The 23,327-nt window shown below is 33.1% G+C and overlaps 2 protein-coding genes across 3 annotated transcripts; one reads left to right on the forward strand and one right to left on the reverse strand.

Moving 5' to 3' along the window:
* Window positions 1-424: 424 nt before the first annotated feature.
* On the reverse strand, window positions 425-3,107 carry LOC132708559 (zinc finger protein 160-like). The gene is made up of 2 exons (XM_060680929.1): window positions 2,984-3,107; window positions 425-1,689 (listed from the first exon to the last, which is right to left on the reverse strand). The coding sequence occupies exon 2, from the start codon at window positions 1,678-1,680 to the stop codon at window positions 715-717; it is 966 nt and encodes a 321-aa protein (XP_060536912.1). The 5' UTR covers window positions 1,681-1,689; window positions 2,984-3,107; the 3' UTR covers window positions 425-714.
* Window positions 3,108-4,260: 1,153 nt separating this feature from the next.
* LOC132695568 (uncharacterized) lies at window positions 4,261-6,983 on the forward strand. Of its 2 annotated transcripts, XM_060659880.1 has the most exons (6): window positions 4,261-4,331; window positions 4,711-4,930; window positions 5,413-5,643; window positions 5,698-6,027; window positions 6,079-6,414; window positions 6,470-6,983. In XM_060659880.1, the coding sequence occupies exons 3-6, from the start codon at window positions 5,447-5,449 to the stop codon at window positions 6,873-6,875; spliced, it is 1,269 nt and encodes a 422-aa protein (XP_060515863.1). In that variant the 5' UTR covers window positions 4,261-4,331; window positions 4,711-4,930; window positions 5,413-5,446; the 3' UTR covers window positions 6,876-6,983. The 2 variants fall into 2 exon arrangements, with proteins under 2 accessions (XP_060515863.1, XP_060515864.1); XM_060659881.1 differs by lacking the exons at window positions 4,261-4,331; window positions 4,711-4,930 and having other exon boundaries at window positions 5,403-5,643.
* The last annotated feature ends 16,344 nt before the right edge of the window (window positions 6,984-23,327 follow it).

The following is a 23,327-nucleotide window of genomic DNA, read 5'->3' on the forward strand; positions in this document are numbered from 1 at the left end:
TCCCTAATTGATGTGACTTGGTAATGACTAAAAAGTGTTTTCTGTATGTCCAAACTAGCCTAAAAAATTCATAATTCAAGTGTTTGTACAGCTTTTGGAAAGAATACGGAAATAAGGTTTCTGTATTACTTGTATTGCCATCTACCGATGAAAGTACAAACTAATTACGGCAGACAATGTGTACTCTGAAAGTTCTCGATAGATGGCAGATCAAATTACATAAAGTTCTAATTATTTAAGGAAATGGTTGTCTATTAATTTAATTAATAACGGCAATCTGAGATGGAATTATGATAGGAAAATGGTTTATATATTAATTAATAAAACGGCATAGGTATATTACTAAAAATCAACTTTTTAATTCGCACAAAAATGTCTTAACATATACGTAAATTTAATTTTCAAATGTTGATTAAGAGCCCATACAAGTTTTAAGAGTGACAACTGTCAGAGGTATACAATTATTTAAAAGAATTATATCTGCATTTTCCCTAAAAACTAGCTGCGTTTGGAAAGTACGAATCAATTTTTAAACCTCAGACAAATGAAACAATATTTTGTCAAGGTTTAGGACGCTGTATAAAAAAATGGGCCTGATGATCCAAAAAGCCTGTGCTTAGAGCTGATTAATACTGCACATTTAAATAGAATTTAGTTTTCCCTGTATAAGGCTTTATTTTGATATTTAAGCACCGTAGTTACACTCGCACGATGCTATCGAGTCCGTTTTTTGATAAAGTAAGTTCCGTTCTGGGCCATTTTTTTCTTGTGCACTTTCCTGTGTTTTGCCAAATGATCTGACCGAGCGAAAGCTTTCTCACATAGTTCGCACTTATAGGGTTTAACGCCGCTATGTGACCTCTTATGACGTGCTAATTCGTCAGATCTAGAAAATCTCCAAGTACAGTTCACCCAGTTACACACAAACGGCTTCTCTCCAGAATGCCTCCTAAGGTGTGCCTTGAGGTGAGAAGACTTAGCGTAAATCTTTTCACAGTTCGGTATAGGACAAGTGAAGTATTTTTCGTCTTCCGGCTTGGTTTTCTGAGTATAGTCGTGATCTTTTCTTTTATACATAATACCCTGATTTTGATTGGTTTTGTCCCCTTTTTTGTGGTATTGTGAGCACGTATTCTCGTAAAGCAAGCTTCTACGTCGTCGATTTTTCTCGTTATTCATATGAGGAAACATGCTAACGATCTCTGGCGTCTCACACTCCTTTGGAACTCCTTCGATCACTAAGTCGAATGATGTATTCGCAAATATCTCGTTCACTTTTTCGGACAGCTGCCCTCCCAGATCTAGTTCCTGATTATCTTTGAATACACCGCCGATATTGTCACAGTTTGTGTGGAAATTTAAATCGACACCTAATACCGACATCGCACTGTTCTCCACTGCATTATCGAAGATATTTTCCAGTTCAAATGTCGTTTCATTCGATATGCCGTTTTTATTATCACCATTGTCTAATAAACTTTTAATCATGCTATCTAAGAATTTATCGTCTCCGTTTATGGCTGAGTGATCCTTTGGCTTAGCGGCATCGTATTCGTACAATTCATTGTAAGGGCATTCAGACGATTCGATTTCTTCAAAGGGAAGAAAGTCTATCAGAGAACAAAGCTCGGATGTCGAATTGTCTTCAAAAATCGTTTCGATTATGTCTCCAGACGGCATGATTGTCACCTGGAAATAAAAGCCGATCTAAAGTATAAGTAATCGACGGTATACTCACGTACAAAGAACACAAAATAAAAACCCTGTAATTCAATTTCATAGGACGTGCCGACCAAGTTGACACTGCGGGCTCACTGAACGGTATAAATCTTTACTTTTAATTGAATTAAATTACTCTGGTTTATCATCTGCTCGAATAAACGTTCAGTGAATACCTAGATTTAAATAATAAACGAATTTTGTTTCTCATTAGGGAGTACTTTTATTATTAAGTCGTAATCATCTATCAATTAAATATTTGAATTTGAATTGCCAAATTCCTGTCGTAGGATTAAAAAAATATTTTTTCCTGCTCCTATTTCGCATCTCAATTTATATGTTTATTATTCCAAGATAAATCATTAACTAACTTTTATCAATTTTCATTGAAAATTGCCAATTAATTTACCCAAATTCAAAATTGTCGTTACTGTAAAAATAAAAAGTATAAATGTACCAATTATCTGAAGAATCGGTGTGAGGAACATTATTTTTTCAAAATGAATTGTGAAGATCAAAGTGTAGGTAGGTTAGGATAGGTACGACCTTAACAACTGTATTAAATTACCAACATTTTTTAGGGTGTAGATTAATTTGTAGTTCTTTTACTAATACCAATCTCGTTACATCTTTATTTTTTTTATTCTACTCCAAATTTTTAAATTTAGGTTTTTGTTCCTGTAATTATTTGTTTGAAGTCAAAATAAGTTTCGCAAATTTAAAACAATCAAGCAACTTTTGGCTCGCTAAGAATTCATCTATTGAAATTCATTCACGACAAATCACAAAGTATTTTTTATAAATTTTGATTCAAAATTGCAAATTAGTTTACAGAAATTCGAAATTGACGTTATAGTAAAAAAGGAATGTACCAATTATTTCAAGAAGCTCCATTATTCTGTCAAAGTGAATTGTGCTGCTCAATATAGGTAGGCTAAAAGAGGTACGACCGTATTATGGAAATTAGAAACATTTTTTGGGCTGTAAATTAATTTGTATTTTTTTTTACTCATACAATAGTACAATGCCGATGTCTTATTCTAATCCGAACTTTGAAATTTATATTTCTGCTTCTGTAATATTTCGGCGTTTAATTCAGCAAAATACTTTTTATTTTTCATGTAGTTTGTAAAATGAACATTCTATTTACTTTTAATTCATTCATTGGGATTTGAAAAATAGGCAAATTTTCATATATTTACTATATTTTTGAATGCAAACGAAATAATTTTCCTGTCTAAATATAATACGTCTGTTTACTTACCGATTTCAAAATATAATTAATAATAATCCAAAGGAATTCGTCAAAAATATTCAAAGAACGCACCGCACTATATAGAAGAAAACAACGGCCAAAATGTAAATTCCCATTTGACGGTTAGTTCGTCTGGATATCGACTGATATTTTATAATCTCTTGGAGCCATTTATAAACATATGTTATAACGCTCCCATGGGATTTTTTAAAAACTTGTTCAAAATTTTATGAGCCCGTGTCAACTATTGCCTAGCACTAGTTTGTCTTTGATATATTGTGTTTCATCCCTGGAGAATATGCATGTTTTGTTGAGGGAAGAATTTCTGTCGACAGCGGTACCGAACATACGGCGTTTTAAAAACAGTAGTCAAGTGTAATTAGCTGGGAAATATGCATGGCAATGTTGCGGTTGTTAACACGTATTATTTTACGACTCAATAAAGAAAATATTTTCGAGAATCCGTATATAATTATTGCAATACCTACTTGAATTTCAGGATGTTCTCCCAGCTGATGGGGGATCGTACCCTAAGGGAGCAAACAGATGGTACGTTTGGTACGTTTGACCAGATTTTTTTAAACCAACTTTTTGCCTTACTGATTAAGAGAAAAATATTACAAAACTTAATATTTTGGAACGAAAATTATTAAACAATTACGAAAACGGTAATTTATATATTTCGTTGTTGCTTTAGTTTCAAAAACATTTTGACAACGTCTGTTTACTGTGGGCTGAGGATGTATTGATAATTTGTCAGAAAATGTTTGATATGGTCGCATTCAGACTAAGTGCGAGTCGGCCTCCGATAACATAATTGTCCGATTCTCATTAATATGAGCAATTCGATCTGTTTTTAAATTTAATACGTAGTTGTGACGTCGCGTCGCTCTGCGCCCAAAACATCCGAAATAAATAAAGATCAGTTTATACGAATATCTATATTTAGTTTAGGGATAGATTGAATAACTGGCTTAAAATATTTAACAATTAACGGATTTTAGGATAAACGTGTAGCGTTTAGCAATACGTAGGTATAAGGTTTTCCCATCTCCTTGTCCGAGTTATTGATTGATATATACTGCAGCTTTCGTTGCATAGTTAGTTGATATATAAGTAGAATTAATAGTTCAGGTACTACAGATTTCTGAATACGAGCATCGACGTACGATTAATCAAATAAAGTTTATTTTATTCGCGAACGCTGAACATCCTGAATTCGAAATTAACTCTCATTATTGTTATCTGATGTCGACGAAGCCGATTGTGTTAGTTGCACCAGTAACGTTTTAAACGCATATTTGTTGCACGTCTACCGCATAAATTTTTTATAAATTGTTCAGTTTCTTTACATAAGGTAACCTCGTTCGTGAAAATTAATAGCATACTCATACTACTAATCTGTTTCGTTACATTTGATCTCAATTAATTTTCAGAAAATCATTAATTGTATATCAAATTTATTTTCAATTTAGTTTCGATGTCAATCCGTTAATCTATAAGACTAAAACTTAAAATTTGGTGAACGGTAGAGGTTTATTTTTTTGCTACTTTCGCGTATATTTTGAGGAAATATAAAGATTTCGTTTTTCTGCCGCCAAGCTAATTAACTATGCTAATCTTTTCACCTTGTACATTGTATTAATTGTTTAAGTATTTTTATAGTACATTTTAATTAACTTCGTTTTTGTTTAAAGTTCAAATAAGTTTCGTAAATTTAAAGCACGAAGTTTTAGGTCTCCGGTGTTCTGGTCCAAAGAATTCATCTATTGAAATTCGTTCACCTGTGCAGGACACAATTTATTTTGTAACCCCTCCATGGTTAATTCCGTTATTTACAAAAGTTTACTGACATTTTCAGTTTTATTTTACGATTTTCGTTTGATGGTCCCGATACGTATTTAATTTACTACCTCTGCTGTATGACCACAACAAGCACTAATAATATATCATTCGGTGAGTAAATAATTGGATTATTTTTGGCATTATATTATTTATTTATTTTAAAGTAGAAAAATTCAGGCACGGGATGTCAACATATCGCATTTTCCAAAATCATCCATAGCAACGAAAAAAGCTCAATTTTTGAAAAAAAAAATTACCTGTAATACTGTGCTTTTTTTTATTTATTTATTTATCGATGTGGTAAAAAAATACTTGGCTTTTTTTTGTGAATTTTTAATAACCCTGCAGCTTGGAAGGTTTTCTTCCGGTAGTGTAACATCCGGAAATCGTATATAACTATGCCGGGTCAATGCATCTGGTGTGAAATTTGTTTAGCCTCTAAAAACGCTAACGAGCTAACCTTGATTAAGGAACAATAAAAGCCTAAACATACCATTTATTTACAACGATCTGTGATATTCGGGAAATCTGCGTTGCGGCAATTTTACCGTCTGATGATTTACAAAAAATGTTTGTTGTGAATATGTTTGTAGCCATTTGCGATCTATCCATCAACTCTGTACGAAAATGTCGCAATCAATATGGTTTTTCGCAATTTTGATGTCAAAATTGATCGCTACTCAGGAATATGAGCCCATTGATGATATTCCAATTGAAAGTTACGATCAAGCGGCTCGACAGGAAAACGATATGGATCTGGAACTACTGCCTAGACAGCACAGATCTTTTTCGGACACGGAAGACCCAAAAGATAATTTTTTTAGGTTTGGAATATTTGTTGGTGCTTAATCGGGAAAACCACCAAGTTTTCATTATAGATCGATGAGGTCTTTCGACGACATTGAGGACGTACGACCGTTTGCTCCTTACGACAATATTCCTAGACCAAATGGTATTACACCGATCTACACTGAATTGTCATCAGAGGACCAGGTTCTTAACAGCAGGCAAAAAAGGCATGCGCAAGAAAACGAGTCCGTAAAAGATATATTAATCACGTTAGGTAAACCATTGGAAGTTGCCCCCTTGTCTTCGGCTAATTCCACCGCTAGGGAGGGTAATGTTGAAATAGCAGCAAAACGTAATCTATCGATTAACGATTTTATAAGATTCCGGCGATCTGTCAAAGAGACAAACTACGGATTTAGGTAATAAGCATACGCGTAAATACGTGGAACAACCAACGTAACCGATTTCAGCCAGCCAAAGCCAGAAAAAATGATGATGGACGACCCTGACGACGAGATAAACAGAGAAACGAGAGGTGCTACCAATGAGCACTGGATAAAACAGCCCTATCCAGTGAGAAAAACCGATGAATTGGCGTTCGAAGACAATATGCCCTCTTCGAGTGAAAATATCCGATTTCCTAGGGTGCACTTGGATAAAAATGGGGCCGAAGATGGAAGTCCTGATTTTAGACATAATCAACGGGAGGCCAGATCACGGGGTTTAAATAAAGATGGACCTAGAGATGTTGACTATTATCAATCCAGACCAAATAGACCGTTATATCCCGAGCGGCCATATTACAGGTATTCCTTCGGTTTTGGTTATGGGGTGAGTCTGTGCATATGACGTACTTTTTAGAGATGAACGTTATCACAGATACGACAATCGAGATAGAGACGTTTATCGGCCAAGATACGAGCATTATGAAAGACCGAGAAGTTATTACCCTTCAACTCCTCAAAAACCCCAAAAACGTATAATTTACTACGCCACCCTTCCCGAAATCCCTCGTTCCAGTCCCAACTCAGAAATACGCGACAGATATCATTACGATAGGTATGATGATAGATATTCCGACCCGTATAGAATTAGAAAGGGGCCTCTTAAATCGTCGAACTATGAAGATGGTAAAACCCCGTATCCCGTCAAAGTTTCGACCGATGTCAATGTCCGGGAAGTTAAAAAGAACCCTGAAAGGATTTATTCCGAAGTAGATAGAACCAGATATGCATACAACACCCCTTATCAAGCAACCGTAGGTTAGAGAGCTGTTCCTTGTTTTTAAATCACTGCCCAGCTTAAACTTTCCTTAGCCGGGACTTTTTCGCCCAACGTTGGGAACATTTTTAGCGATACGACTTTTTTTATACGGAAAAACTAGTAAAATACACTTTTTTACATTAATTTTGGTTTTTTCTTATGTACGTAGTTAGTTAATAAATTTCCGGTTTATCTTTTCACAGATTTAATTACTTTCGCGAATTTAAACAAACTCTTAATGCATATGATTTAAAATCCATTACAGTAACATTGGACGACTTGCCTCTGCTTTCGGTAAACCTGATTTATGTACATGTATTTTTTAACTGTTTAATGACAGTGGCGACTCCACTACAATTTCTTTTTTCTGTTAGGGTTTCTCTTATTTATTCCCATGGAAATTTCAACAGTACAAAAAATAAAAATAAAATGCCCTACTTGATAACATCTTTTAAGAACATTACTAACTAACCAAAATTTATATTGGTTAGTTTTGGGTGGTTAAATGCGAAATATCGTTCACTTTGACCTTCTGCATTGAACATTCTATACGATGGACGGGCGCTGCTAGTGAAGATAATAGAATAATGGTTCCTCAAAAATATTAGGAGTCGTTTTCAATTTATGGTCCAGCTTTCTCTTCTGAAGACTTCACAGGGATCCAGAATACATATTTCAGATTTGCTTTGGGTATTAGAAAATATAATGACATGATATTTGTATCAAATAACTTCCGATGATAAGCTTGTATCCTTTAACCAAACTCATAATGCCAATACCTGAACGAAACTGATTTTCATACGCGTTGTTACATAGCTGAAATGAAAATGAACTGAATTTTCTTCTATAAGGATCCAACGCAACTTGTAGTTCTCTGATATTCTTACAAACACCTTTAATATTCTATCTATATATTAGGTTATAATTGAATTTCGATAAATAATGGATTGGTATTGTTTTTGGAAATGTTATAATTTAAATCCTCTTTGTATCTTAATGTTAAGTTGAAAAGCGCCATATTTCTTCTATTTATCGAAATAATTTCTTCCTTTTTAATAGTATGGATATGCTCTGTGACTACTACTTACTGTTCTTGGGTGAATAGTGAATAGTTCTTATACAAAAATGTGTACTCTATTGTTTTTTCCCTGATGCATTAAGCGTAATATACACAGAAAAATATGGTGCGCTGTCTACTTTCAATAACGCTTAATAGAATGAAAATTTTTGTCGGAAGCGTCGCCACTGTTTGCGCCATACCGATCCTCAGAGCTGCCGCTGGTTCAGCTAAAATAAACTGAAACCCGCGTATGTAAATTTTATCTACCAAAAGACAATTTATGGTTAATACCAGGCGGGTAAATATAAATTTATCGCCGTGCGTTTTGTCGCAAAATAATCTACGTGTAAGCCATCGAAAGTCATCCATTACAAGGTTAATCCATTTGCATTAAAAAACAGCACATCGCTTATTTGCATAAGTCAAACCGAAACGGTAATCCTCTATTGTTTAACAAATTAATAAGGAATATCTTAAGTTTGTTTCGGCTATGACATTTTCTATGCGCGAATTGTGGATTTGGTGGCAGTTGGTGCCTTAAGAACGGATCGGTTTGACGATTACACCAAGTTGTAATTTATGGCAGGATAAAATCTCGAAATTATCATAATCATTACACTGTCTTCTGTCCCACACTCGTTCATGTGACTAGCTTCCTCATACATATTCATATTGGCACAAACACATATAAAGATGTTATCAACAGTATCCTCTTTTTATTTTCAAGAACGGGACACGAGTAATTGTCCCAAGCAACGTTTATTAACGGAAATAAAGTGAAGCCAACGTGTTTGTTAGGTAGTCAAAAATCACACGTCTCCGATAAATAGACGTTGGAAATTTCCAAACATATAAAACTGAATTAAGAATACGTGGACGTGAATAATTCATTTTAAGAACGCGATTAAAAAGCGGGGCTCCGATGACATTTGTGCCGTTTTGGTCGTATAGGGCGTATCCGAATATCCCAAAGGAAATTATAATATACCTCTACCTATCTTCTTTATCTCGAATTTTCACTAGTGCATAGACACCCGGGTTGAATTCAAAAATACGCTTTATGTATATTTGTTTCAAATTAAATTGCGGCCATAACTTATCCGCTTGCCAAGCTTCGCAATTTAATCTTTTTCCGCATTTATTTCTTTGCTTTGTGATTCTTGGTTTACGTCGGACTAAATTGGATCCGCATTTTTTTCTGGCTTTTGAATTAATCAAGTTTTTGTTTTCTAACTCTTTCCTTTTAGAATGTCAGTTTAACTCCAATTTTCGTTAATTATTTGTAGATATGTTCGGGAAAATAAATATACCTACAAGTTATTAAAAGTTTTAGTATAATAACTAATAATAAACTAATCAGAATTACAACTTTTTATTTTATTTTTGCTTTAACGTTTGTTTATTTCCGTGTACACACGCACACACACTTTTGTTGCTTCGCCTACAACAAAATTAATTATTAAGTTTGTTTTAATGCATTTGTGAAATTAATAAGTTATTATTCCCGATTTACGCCTAAATTAATTTGTAATATATTTTCAGTCGATAAAGTGCATTATTAAAATAAAGAACATTTGATTATTTGGATCAATACGGACCTGCGCAGTCGATTTTTTTCTTACTAAAATTCACCAAATAACGAACAAAAGTTGAATGAACACCACGGTGTCCATTTAAAATGTATTACATATTTCATTATCCAAAAAGTATCTTAATTTATGGATCTTGACGCTCATTAAGGCGGTCCCAGACCATCACAGAAATAGTACTTCCTGTTTGCCAAGATAACGGCCAAAGAAAAAAATTGGAATTTTGCGCCTGCTAGTAGAAAATAATTCGATTTTCTGCTCCGGTAGGCAAACTTAAGCAGAGTTGATAATGATTCTAGAAAAATTTAATTTTTGAACGATATGTGGATTCACCGTGTGATCCAAATAATAATAAAACTTCTTATAAGCATCAGAACCCCTAAAATACTCTGGTTTTAAAATTTTGCAATTTTATTGCGGTGTTTTCCGGGTTTCTAGGTTTCCTCGCTTATTTATTTAACACAAAAATTCTTCTGTTTACTTTAGATTTTATGAACGGCTCTTGAGAAAAAATGATCTATTTGAAGCGCTTTGATTGGATTTGGGAAAAATATTTTGGGTTCTTATTTTCTGTAATTTTAACACCCTACAACAAACTTTTATTCTTATCTTCGCCCCAAGGGACCACCCTGTAGATGTCACGTCCCTCCTGTCAAATAAAATACGACATTAATATTTTCCAACGACGTAACAGGAAGTGACAACGCAATATAGAGAAATCTTAATGTTCCTATCATCAAACCTCTAAAGTGTGAGGGTTGATTTACACGGAAGTCTCTTTTTAATTTCACCCCTCTGATTTCCTTCTGGCTAATAAATAATTTAAATTTAATCGACTGCGTCGTGCGACCAAATCTAATTTTGTCTTTGTTTCATCCCCGGATTTGCCGGGTTTAAATCTGTATAAGCGCTTTTTTTGCGATTGTTTGCGTAATCGTTTTTTTTACTTCATATTATTGTAAACATGCGTTCGAACGAGATATGTGTTTAAATTATACCGTCAATAAATAATTAAATCTTTGTATATAACGGTGTCAGTCCTAGCGTGAAAAGTTCATCAGATTACAACGCCTTGCAAAATGAAATTGCATTTTTTTTTTTGCTAAGCAAATAACAGAAAAGAGGTTAAACGGATCAAAGTTTTATAAGGTAAATCAATTGATCATGTAACGCAAAAAGTTTAATGTCACAATTCTCGTAGTTAATCACAGTTTAGTAAGTTTAGTCGTGACTGACTTTAATGATAACGCGACCAAAGTGCAGTTGCCCAAGCAAATAATTGTAATTGATAGGATCACTCTTTCATATATACGTAGAAGCCAGGTAGAAGGTATGTGCATTATAAGCAAAGATATGAGTTTGCTAATAGTTTACCTTTTTTGATGTTTGGACATAACAAACTACTAAACGGTTATTTTTAACTTATGTATTAGATATTGTATGAGTTTATTTTCTTCTATTTCCCTGGAGCCCGAAAAAAATTGACTAAAAAGATCGAAAACAAGATAATTTTCATCCCCATTAATGTATTAGGCTATACATTGAGTTTATGAAACTGCAGTTTTAATTTAAATAATTGAACATATTGTCGAAGTAACCTGGTCTACTATAAGAGTGGTACCAAAGTATCGCGTGGAAGAATGTTAAAGATTTTTTGCTTTTCTTGCTGACTGTACCCTTAAACACGACTGTGTTTAGTTCGTTGGTAGATTCTAGTGTTATAATTAGGTAATAACTAATTGATACTGTTCGAAAATAAATGCGGCATAACTCTTACGCGATAGGTATGGTCGTCATAGAGTATCAATTAGTAGATTGCGTGGCGGTTCACAGAGATTACTAATTCTCGGTTAATATTCCATTCCCCCATGTTTCTTCCTTGCGTTTTGCTGTTTAGTAGCCCGTTAAAATATCTCACATTTTTTTAAATACCAATTAATCGAAAGTCGGAGGGCATATTGATTTATCAAAATGATTTACCGAGTTCTACATTATATATATTATATTATATATTATATTTTATTATATTATATCTTACACTTAACAATGCTAGTAGTTGTAATTTTAAATATTGAGAGAATTCCTTTAAAAAAATGGTTATAAAAAAGTAAAGCCACTAAAACATTTCCTAGAGAAGTAAAGGACTATATATTTAATTAAAAAATTAAAAGTAGGAGGGCATATTAATTTATCAAAATTCTTTACCGGCTTATGAATTATATAATTCCTTTAAATGATAATTAATAATGATAATAATAATAATTTTATAAATTAAGAATATTTCTTTCGAAAAAAAAAATATTAATCAGCAGACAGAAATTTACAACCTGCTCCCTGTGCACATAGGAAAAGGTGAAGCCATTAAAACGTTCTCTAGATTAGTAAAGGTCTCTAATTTTGGAAAATTTTACTGTGTTCACTCCATAAAATTAGATTTTTTTACCTACTGTGTTGATATGCTAAATTTAAACAATTGTTATTTAAATTGAAACTTAAAAGTGGCCACCCACACCTCCTGGAGCGGACTCTGGAAGTTGGTTTTACTGTGATGGTTTTTCTCTGAAAGTTGTTAATTATAAAAATGGTTGAAGCGACGGATAAAGCCTGCAGGCATATTACAAAGAAATGGAGTAACAGACTCGTTGTTCTATTACACAACTTTTCAGTTATCTGTATCTGATGCGAAAACAAAATTTTCACAGTTTAAGCGTTTAATATTCAAAGAAAATTGCTTGATAAATATCCAGGGTAAATTTTTTTTTGTATAACTTCCTTTAGAACTAACCAGAATTACATCTTAAATCATCCTAATAATTAGAAAACGGAATGCCTATTCCAATATCGCCCATCTTTCATAATCGGTTTAATATAACATTATAGCTCGTCTTTCAATGGTTTATTCTTTTTTCAGGTTAGAGTTAAAGTTTCCGAAGGATTCGAACCTACAAAATTGTAAACAAATCCACGGCGTCGGGTTTTTGGGGCACGCGATCATATTTCGATGAATAAAATTTGTTTAATCGAATTGGAAATTTTTTAGACAATATCCGATGTATGTTACGTCGAAAACTATTGCGTACGTCTATGATAAAAGACTTCTTTGTCGGCGCGAAGCTACCGGTTGCATATTAAACTATGCCACCAAAGTATGTACGTTTCTGTTGTTCGCGTTATACCGTAATACTTCAGTGACATTTTCGCGCAATATTTCGCACGAGAAATATGCCACTTTGACTCGGTTTTGCTTAAAAATATCGCCCGATATGTTCGGTTTTATCTTATATAGCTTTTGCTCACGCGGAATGTTGACAAATGTTTTTTAAATGTACCGCTTTTATCGCCGCTGCTATGCGTATGAAAATGTCTTTTAACAAAAATTAATTCGAACGCTTTATTGTGGTACACACCTGGTTTTTTCCACATCCGGTAACGAACGATTTCTTATTTTAATTGTGCCATTTTTCTCGCGTATCCGGCTGTATGCTATTCCCGGCATTTTCTGTCTTGTATAATCCAGCTATACCTCTAAACTATAAACACTTCAAACTAAAGTAAAATTATTAGTTGGTAATCGATACTTTATAAAAAGTAGACTCAACTTTAATATTATTTTTCAGTTTTTTCATTTTTTTTATCCCTTTCTGTCAGTTTTTCTAAAATTTTAATGTATTAATTTAATTTATTTCTCCTTGGTGGCTACGAAGGGCTTGTCATTTATAACCCGATTGCACCCAAAGTCTAGAATTTTTCAACCAGGCCACCTTTCTTCCTTCAATACACTGATTATTTTGTTGATAAACTGATATTATAACAAATATATTAATATTAGTCAAATAGAATTGCCTTTAGACTTTTAAACAACACAAACCATAAAGGATAAATACATAATATATATCGTAATATTTATTTAACCTGAAAAAGCACTACCAATTCTACCAATAAACTTCAGGTAATTATAGCAAGGTATCCTGCAATTTTTTTTTGGATCGTTTTCAAAATTGCAAGAAAATGTTTATGATTTTGAATATACTTTACATTTGGAAGTCTATTAAAAGATTGTGCAGTAGTTATGTGTTTCTTTTGGGTACTTAATAATTGCATTTGTTTTCTGACTGCCATAATTGGTCCGTAAAACTAAGCATATTATAGTTAAAAGTATTATGAGTTTTTTATCTTTATCCCTTTACGTAATACTTGCATTTTCTCAAAGACGGTTAGGTACTGAATAACGAAAATTCCCAAGAAGAAATGGATTGTAAATTAGTTTTGTCCCATGAACTCTACATTTATTAATAACTGTGATTAAGATAATTTTTCCCAATTTACTGACGGGTCCAAAACAACAACAAACATATTTAAAAACGCGATTTTTTGTAATTCTTTATGATGAGTTTATATTTGTTTAGGCACCATGTACTTATTTCTGTCAATATTTATCTTTTTTTTTGTAATATAGTAATTTATTGTAAATTTTAAAATTCTTATTTACTTGTTCCATCAATTTATCGCATCTTCTCAATAGCTTGTTCATCAGCAGAATGCTCTTAGATTGCCACATCTTTAAGTAATCGTATATACCCAAATAGCACAAAGACGTCCGTAAAACATCCTCGGGATATCTGGCGGGACATAGCGTATATCCTAACGATATACTGTTTCAGCTAAGGGGTATCTTTAAGAAGTCTCAAGGATATACGATGTTACTTATTGGAACGTCCACAGTATATACGATATGATGATGTTTGTTAGGACATACTATGGATATCCAGTTACACTAGTTGAGATGTCGTTAGTATATCCGACTTCGAGGATATAGGATCTTATATAGATATATCAGTGGACCTTACTTAATTATTAGGTTATTTCCAACAGTCTATGAAAAATACTGGAAAGGTAATGTCCAGTAGTCCAATTGGTTATACGACTACAAAAATTCTATCCCAGTATTTGGTACTTGCGTGTGATGGAACTAACCTATTGGGTATGGTTGGTGAGGTCAGCACTGGAATGAAAGGTGATATTTGAAATGCACAAGTTTTTTCTAAGTAATGTTTAATGTTTAATTTTGCTTTTGATGGTAAAAGTGAAGGACTGCCGATTGATACCATTTTATATATATCCGATTTTTTTATATTTTTGATATGACAAAATTGTAGGTATATAATATAGCAAAAATATAGCACAACCTAACCTAAAGTATCTAAAAAATAGAATAAGATACTATATCTTGAACTAAACTCTAATAGGATAACTAACATTTGGCAGGTTTTCTGTCATTCTTTGACGAAAGTAGCTTTTTTCAGCCATCAGCTATTGAATGCTCACATTCTTTTGATGTTTGTGATGTGTTTGCCTTCTTATCTGCACCTGAAAATATTTTAGTTGTGAGAAAGACAGGTTTTATATATCTGTACTTTATAAAAAAAATAAAAAGAACGAGACTGGTATCTTATATGTTTAAAAAACTGTAATAAATAGGCGTTTTCAGTTTGACAGTAAAGGCCTATTTTCATGCAATATTTTTTGTTGGTACCTACTATCACCATGAACAAAAGCTTTAAAAAATAGGAAAAACGTTTTCATGAATTAACCCAACAACCATTTTAATGTGAAAATTGTACTTTATGAAGGGTGATTCCTAAAATTAATAATTTGTTTTTGCGGGGTGATTCTTGCATCCATTTTAAGAAAAAAATATACTAACTATACTATATAATTTTGTTCTATTGGATTTTTTTTAACATTGCTTACTTAAACAAAAAATTAGTTTAGTTTTGTATGTCTAAATTTAACTGCTCAAAAAATATGAAGAGAAAGTGGATTTTATTTTTGTTTTCAAAAACTAAGCTATAAGATACGAAAAAGTCTAGAATCAAAAAAGATATGTAATCTAAAACGTATATAGGTTATAAAAAAGTCAGTTTTATCTTAAGTTGGTCCAGTAATCACTCCTTAAAAAAAGTATTAACTAAGCAATCACCATAATATATATTTTATTAAATTATATTTCATATACTTTCTTTATATTACATTTACGTCCCATTTATTAAAAAAAAAAATAATACCTACTTACCAAGTATTAATTTGGCTAATTTTAATTTTGAAATGTTCTCCTTTTTCTTCATGTCCATCGAATTAAATTTCATTGCAAGTTCATAACAAGTTCATAACTGCTGCCGCCGCCTGATCCTGCTATCTCATTGACCTAGCAAAATAATAAATAACAAGGCATGATCTTGGTAGACTACACAACAATGGTTCGTTCAGCATAGAATTTATCAAATCTTATATTATATATTATCATAAAGCTTTACTTGCATGAATTATTAGTTCTTCAGTAATAATAATTCCACAAAACAATAACTGCAATGAATGCACTGAAAACAGTAAGCACAGTACAAAAATACTCAAAATAGACGCCAAGTCGCCGTATACCTTATACCGCCAACAAAAACAAGGCTGAAAAGATGACGGACGACAAGACCGAGGTGAAGTCGACGAGACTCGAGCGACTCCGGCACAGCACGACCGTAAGTAGTTGCGTCATTGGTTGAACCCTAACAGTGTCGGATCTTATAAACAAATATGTTATTTTTAGGTTTTTGTAAATTTTTCACTTAGATGAATCCGTATTTTCTGTGATATTTTTATTAAAATAGCGTTTCTTGTTTCATTCGTGTCAAAAAAAATAATAAAACCAAGTTGATTTTAACGTTGCCAATAAAATGTCTTCCAAAACACCACAAATCTAAAAGGACTAAGTATTTTCCTTCTCAGTTGTTCAAAATTTAACTTTTTAGGTTTCTACTCTAATGTTTCCATTATGGCGCAAGGAGATATCCTCAGGCCATCTATTTAGAGGATATCCGTGATATATCGTAGTAGTATATCCTTAGTATATATGCTAACGCATATCCTAAGAATATTCTCCACATGTCCCGGGACATGACCTGATATACTGGGGATATTGTGTGCTATCTAGGTAATGAGTACACTAACTGTCCAAGCATCGAACCTTGTGGCACCCCATAACCTTTCGACATCTTATTAATAATTGTATCACCTAAATTAATATACTGGCATTTTTAAATGAAGGTGTGTACTATTTATATTTCTTTCCAATCTTCTCAATTACCTGCTCGTTTTACGATTTTAATAGTCTCTCTTCTGCTACGTTTAAATAGTTTTCGTTCCCATGGTATTTTCTACAGCAACTGGGGTTGCGATATTTCTTTCGTCCGTTTGTTCAAGTTGTACCAAGTAAGAAATTTGTTCAGAAGGAAATATTGTTACGTACGTCAACATGTCAAATTCTTGATAAGATTTCAACGAAGCAATTTACCTCTTCCGAAAAATATTAATAAAAGTAAACAAAACAGGCGGCGTATCCTCGGCGTATCATCCCCATATAAAATATTTTGCATGCGTTGTGTAAATTTCGTCCTGGTATAATAATGGAAGGTAATATATCTGCGGGAAGTTAACTTAAAAATATGAGCCCGAAGTGCGAGAGAAGTTTTGACTTGTTTATGACAACACTTTAAAACCAGAGTAATCTTGGTTGGGGTATTTTTCATTTTATGAATATCCGGAAAAATTCGTCCTTGATTTTCGATTTGGTTATGACTAAACGTTGCGGTTATTTATATTTGTTTGATAACTTTCCGGGAATAGATTAATACACAACATGTCTGTCATAAAAAGAAAAAAATCCTTTTTCATGAAATGTGGAGTTAAATGTGATGATTTTAATGTCCGCAATATTTTTAAAATATTGTTTCCGCTCACCAAATGTCAAGAATGAGCATATCGTTCAATTTGAATATGTGTTGTACCTGAAAGTATTGGGTAAAATTAACGAATATAAAGTACAAAGCGCAAAAAGAATAAATTTATTAGAAAATGTTTTATCGTAAAAACATATTAAATACAGTTTTTTTATTTTTCAACCTTTAAATATATATACAGGGTGTTTACAAAAGGCGCGCAAATATTTAAGAGGGTGATTCCTCATATATTTTTATGAAAAAAGTTATCATAAATTATACATTTTGTTAAATGCAATGTGGTTTAGGCACGATCTCCGAATCTAAACACTCTGTATTTTCTCCTGTCAAGCAGCATAAAGCCCTTGTACCCTGGTATTTTTGACAGATTTCGCCAGTCCATGGAGGTGGTCACTTTTAATAGTTATATGAAATTATTTTTAGTCGAATTGTTCGCAAATATTATTGGAAAAAACATTTTTGTGATATATGGGCATGCCCATATTAAATTTAATTAAATATTGAGAAAAGTGATTCGATATTGATTGTATTATTAAATTGTAGCATAATCGACTTAAATTGCTAATATCTTTTCTTTTATTGCCATCCTTTCATAATTACTACCGTTTGTTCAAATTTAAGTTACTTTAAAATTCATGATTAAATTTTCGTTTTTGTGTAAAGCAGTTGATGCGTTTTTGCTATATTTATGTCCGTTTACACGATTTTCCAAAAGTTGGCTTGTCATTTCAATATATTTTTGAGCAATTTAACCAATATTTTATTTTTGAATGCAATTTAAGTAATTTATTTTAATTGATATAATTGAACAACCTCAAAAGAAGAAAAACTCATGCATTAGATAGCTATTAAATATATGTATATTAAATTGATTATTGAGGAAATATACTTTTGAACAATTGTATACCAATTTCAAAAATAGAACCATATCTGCAAAAATTAAAAGAATGCCTAACTCATATTATACACTAATATTTGTTTTTGTAGTAGTTTGTTAAATAATATTCTGATGTCTGGCCAATGAAACACTGTAGTCAACTTTGTTTCTCTGCTACTGTAATGCGTAGACGGTACAGCCAGCAAGGCCAGTTGTCCGCTGACCTTTCCCAAACAATTCCAGACCTACTCCACTACTTCTATTCCCAATCAATGAACCACCTTTTCCTGGCTTTTATTACTTCCTCCATATCTAATTTTAATGTAGTCATAAAGTCGCTATGTGGCTACTTAAACCCATAAAGTAATGAAATTTCAGTTTAGTCTTTGGTTAAAATAGTGAATATTTTATTTTCAAGTATGATTAGAAATTGCACAAGACTACTCTAAAATTCATTTTTTATAAAACCTCGAACGAGCTAACGGTTCGCCAATCATCCTGCTGGCTTCTTCAGAGCTTGACTGAAACTGGCTCGCATATTACTCTGTACCTGCTTATATATTGTTTGAGGGGGGCGGAGCTAAATGAGGGGCATAAACACCTTCTCGGATTATTGATTCCCATATTGTTGATAGGTAGAGACTTGAGGCGCGGTTAAGATTGTTAGGTTGTTTATAGATCTCTATAGACTCTCTGATATTTCGTTGGAAGAAAAATTGATCACTTGGAAGAATTTTAGTTTTATCGAATAAATAGCATTAAATTAGATACACAAGATATTCTAGTTAGTATCGACGTAGAATCCCTCTTTACCAAAGTTCCTATTCCTGAAACTCTCAACATCATTTCAGATATATTAAAGTCCGAGAATCTGGCACCAAAGCTTCTCACCTTAATTGAAAAATGCTTGTCTGGAACATATTCTTCTTATAACGCTCAAATTTTTGAACAAACGTCGGGAACAGCTATGGGTTCTCCACTATCACCAGTCATCGCGAATATATTTGTGGAAGAAAGCTCTCGACACATTTCATCTAAAACCAAAATTATGGAAACGCTACGTCGATGATACTTTTGTTATTTGGGCTCATGGTCAGGATTCTCTAGTAGATTTTCTTAGTCATTTAAACTCTATACACCCTAACATACGTTTTAACATTGAGTTGGAAACTAATAATAATCTTCCATTCTTAGATATTGTTATCAATAGAAAATCAGACCTAACATTGGGTCATTGTGTTTACAGAAAACCTACGCACACACCGATACCTTAATGCATGGTCACCATCACCATCCGACCCAAAACTATCTCGGCCTGAGTCATTGAACCCAGAATTAAAACACCTTAGCTCTGCTCTTCTCTCTAATAATTTTCATATTAAAGATATTAAGCGTTCAATCGCAAAATACACTTCACCACAGCTTTCTAACTGACCACATATCAAAAGTTCTAAAGAAATGTAAAGTCACAACCAGATTTCCGCTTGTCCAAAACCTCTTAACATCTTCGATCTGTCAGGAGTTTACAGCATTCCATGCATATGCGGCAGAGAATACAGGCTCAAAGAACATAAAAGAGCCTTAAGACTAAGACAAATAAACTCATCAGCAGTTGCCGAACGGACTCACGAATTCTTGCATGTAATCAATTCTTCTACCAACGAAAAATCCAAGAGTCTCTAGAAATCTATAATATGGGAGTCAGTCATCCGAGACGGTGTTTATGCCCCTCATTTAGCTCAGCTCCCCTCAAACAATATAAAAGCAGGTACAGAGCAAAATGCGAGCCAGTTCCAGTCAAGCCCTCAAGAAGCCAACAGGATGATTGGCGAAATGTTAGCTAGTTCGACTCAACAAAAACCGAGGCCGGAGGAATCCAGAAGTATTATAAAAAGTATTACAGCAGCTTGTGAAAGTTTCTTTGAAAAAAAATAACAAATACTCTTTAAAGACTTGTTGTGCCCTTCATGTCTCCAACTGTTAATAAGTTTTGTTTCGCAATAGCGTTGATTAACTTGCTGCTGGCTTTTAATGGTTAAACAAAGCGTGCAGTGCTTAAATACGCTTTTTAACTCTTATAACTCGTTTTCAGCTCGGCCTGAAATATGTTGAATGGCGTAACCATATTACACATTTTCCCTTTAAAAAGCGAAGTACCTATTGACAGGAGACATGCCGTAAGCGGCAATTTACATATCTCGCTTTGAGATCCGCAAATTAGTGTATAGGTTTTATCGATAAAATTAATACCCATAATTTGCCATAAGTTGTCCTCCAAAAGGACACACGTCCGTCGTTAAAAGATAAGAGAACACTCTTAAGCGCGTCAATAAATAGCATTTACGGGTCATTTCGTATTGTGCCTTGCCATTGATATCAACGTCGACGACAATGGACATCAGTTCTCATCTCACCGTTAAAAACTACATCTTCTCCTCTTATTTTTGATTGAATTCTAATTTTGATTCGTACGGTCGGGTCGCTTAGCGCCGAGAAAGGGCTTCGACCTAAAAATACCTGCATACCTCTCTTGATACTGTTTATAGGCAATTAAATTTTGACAAAATGATTAATGGCCACCAAATAATAGCAACAATTGTACGCGATAATAAACAACGGAACGGTTTTGTGGTAATAATAGGGGATAGGTTGTTTTAGTGAGGGGGTACAGTTGGACGTTTAAGTAAATTAGACTTCTGTCTACAAAAAACGGCTTAATGGTTCTGTGGAAATTTTTTATTATGGTTCAAATAAAACGACGGGGCCAATGTGGTGTTCGCGTTTGACTTGAGGAAATATTTTAATTGACCCACGATGTGGATGTTGTCCTAAAATATGTAGATCGCCGATCTTTATGGCATCCTCACGCCTCGTATTGTGTCACTGGTTGCATTGTCACGTAAATATCTCGAGAAACACGATCTAACCTATTTAGCATTCATCCGTTTAGAGGGCTTCATTATGTTGCTATAACATTTAAAATTTAAACTATAACGGTTTAGAGACAAGGCGAACGTGAATTAACAAACTCGATAAAATAACTGAAAACATGAAATGGCTCAGCGTACCTCTAAGCTATTTAGACCAAAAGTTCTGGGCTTCACACATTTTTTTAGATCGAATATCGAAGTTAAACTATTAACTACTTTTTTAATATCAACATCGAATTCATAAATCGAACCCCAGAACAAATAAATTTGTAGGTAAATCAAGACACATAAAATGAAAACAAAATTAAATTTAAATTTCACCGCGAGCTATATTTTTATCAAAATTACATTTTAATTTTTGTCATAAGTAACGTATAAATTTACCTAAATGTAAACAATAAAGCTGAAAAATGCACACACCAATTATCATTGTAATTTAATATTGACCAGAAAAATTGTGAAAGAACATGTACGTGACATGCAAAAAGGAATATTTTAATAGACGATCGAAAGAACTTAATGTTATTCTGTTTGACTATATATTGATATCTAGCTGTTGTTTGGAGATTTTTTTGTTAACTGTCGTGTATCCTGAAAATGTCTCGAAATAAATAAATACAGGGTGTTGAAAAAGTAACATTATTTTTTTTTTCAAATGTAAACATCGTTTTTGTGATTCCCTCTTATTTAGTACTTTAAAAAGAATAAATTTGCACGAGGGTAACTGTTTATAAAAGTTGTTGATTTCGAAATATTAGATTTTTGTCAAACATTGGTTTCTAAACTCACAGCACTCACTTAGTAGCATTCTTAGAATACATAATAATCATAATATTTCGAAATTTACAATATTGTAAAATTGGCAAACTTATAAAATGTCATCCTTTTTTAAAATGTTAAAAACGATCAAAATTAAAATGTAATGTTTAAGTGTCTGATTTTTAAAATCAACTTTTTGTCAGAAACGGTAAGACTTAAACATAGTATATTATCAAGGAAATTATATTTAAGATAAGAAATTTGTATGTTGTACACGAAAACTCACACACGCCTGTATATATATATATATATATATATATATATATATATATATATATATATATATATATATATATATATATATATATATATTCTCACGTATTGATTCACGGATGGACAAATGTGATGACACTATATTCCGGGATATCATCCGTTCGCTCGTTGAACTCCGACTGGAATCCTGCAGACGTTTCGCCAAAATCTCACTGGGCATCTTCAATGCTCGCGCTCCGAAGTGTTATATATATATATATATATATATATATATATATATATATATATATATATATATATATATATATATATATATATATATATATATATATATATATATATATATATTCGAGTGGGATTGAAGGGAACAAGTGAACGGAATAAATAATATATACTGTGAGTTTAATACCAAAACTAAATCCACTCATTTAGACTCGTTGCTTTACTGTAAGAAAACGAGTTTTAGCACAATATAAAATACTGTTCCGAGGAAAGTGACTTAAATTTTTTAATAAATATCCAAAAGCAGTACTTTGATGTGCCTCGAGAGTTCGGCAGGGTTTGTTTTAATTAAAAGTTGGTGTACAGTACGGTTGACTTTGAACAACGCCGGCCTAAGGCTTTGGAATTCATAATTATATCGCCTTTGAGTTCCGACGGGCAAAGTATGACAAAGAAATAAGAAGACGTTTCGCAATTTGCTCGAAAGCGGCTTCCCGGGACCCTAAAGACAACCGTATCCGTATTAATCTCAATGATGATGACAAATAACGGATGTTTTGCGGTTGCGAAGTGATTGTGCTAGCCAAGGAATTTAAACTATCGAGTCAATTAGTAGTTTGATAGTTTTCGGAAGGACCGGTAGTCTATTAAACGTGAATATATTTTGGGTTACGATTCCCGTTATCTCAAAAGTAAATGCAAAACGGGAGATGGCGGGTGCGCGACGAATGAAAAGAAAACGCTTAAAGGACGTTGAACAGAGCGGAAGCAGCTACTAACTAAATGTTTGCATAATGATGTGGTCATTAGACCGACGCTAATAAAAAGTTCACAGCCGAGCTTATATTTTGAAATCGTTAGGAAAATACGACCACCAGTGAATTTCCTCTTTTCTGCCTTTGTTATTCCACGTTTGCTCGGCGCTTTTTGTTACTTTCGAGCTCCGTTTTACCGTTTCT

Source organism: Cylas formicarius, unplaced genomic scaffold (assembly GCF_029955315.1).
Source record: "Cylas formicarius isolate icCylForm1 unplaced genomic scaffold, icCylForm1.1 PGA_scaffold_12__32_contigs__length_19106922, whole genome shotgun sequence".
NCBI lineage: Eukaryota > Metazoa > Arthropoda > Insecta > Coleoptera > Brentidae > Cylas > Cylas formicarius.

What these genes read in the sequence shown, in the direction of transcription:
- LOC132708559 (XM_060680929.1), bottom strand. Translation starts at nt 1,680, where the DNA reads ATGCCGTCTGGAGACATAATCGAAACGATTTTTGAAGACAATTCGACA.
- LOC132695568 (XM_060659880.1), top strand. Translation starts at nt 5,447, where the DNA reads ATGTCGCAATCAATATGGTTTTTCGCAATTTTGATGTCAAAATTGATC. An exon ending in GAGACAAACTACGGATTTAG is followed by an intron (nt 6,028 to 6,078) that starts GTAATAAGCATA and finishes AACCGATTTCAG; the next exon opens with CCAGCCAAAGCCAGAAAAAA. An exon ending in CCCGAGCGGCCATATTACAG is followed by an intron (nt 6,415 to 6,469) that starts GTATTCCTTCGG and finishes CGTACTTTTTAG; the next exon opens with AGATGAACGTTATCACAGAT.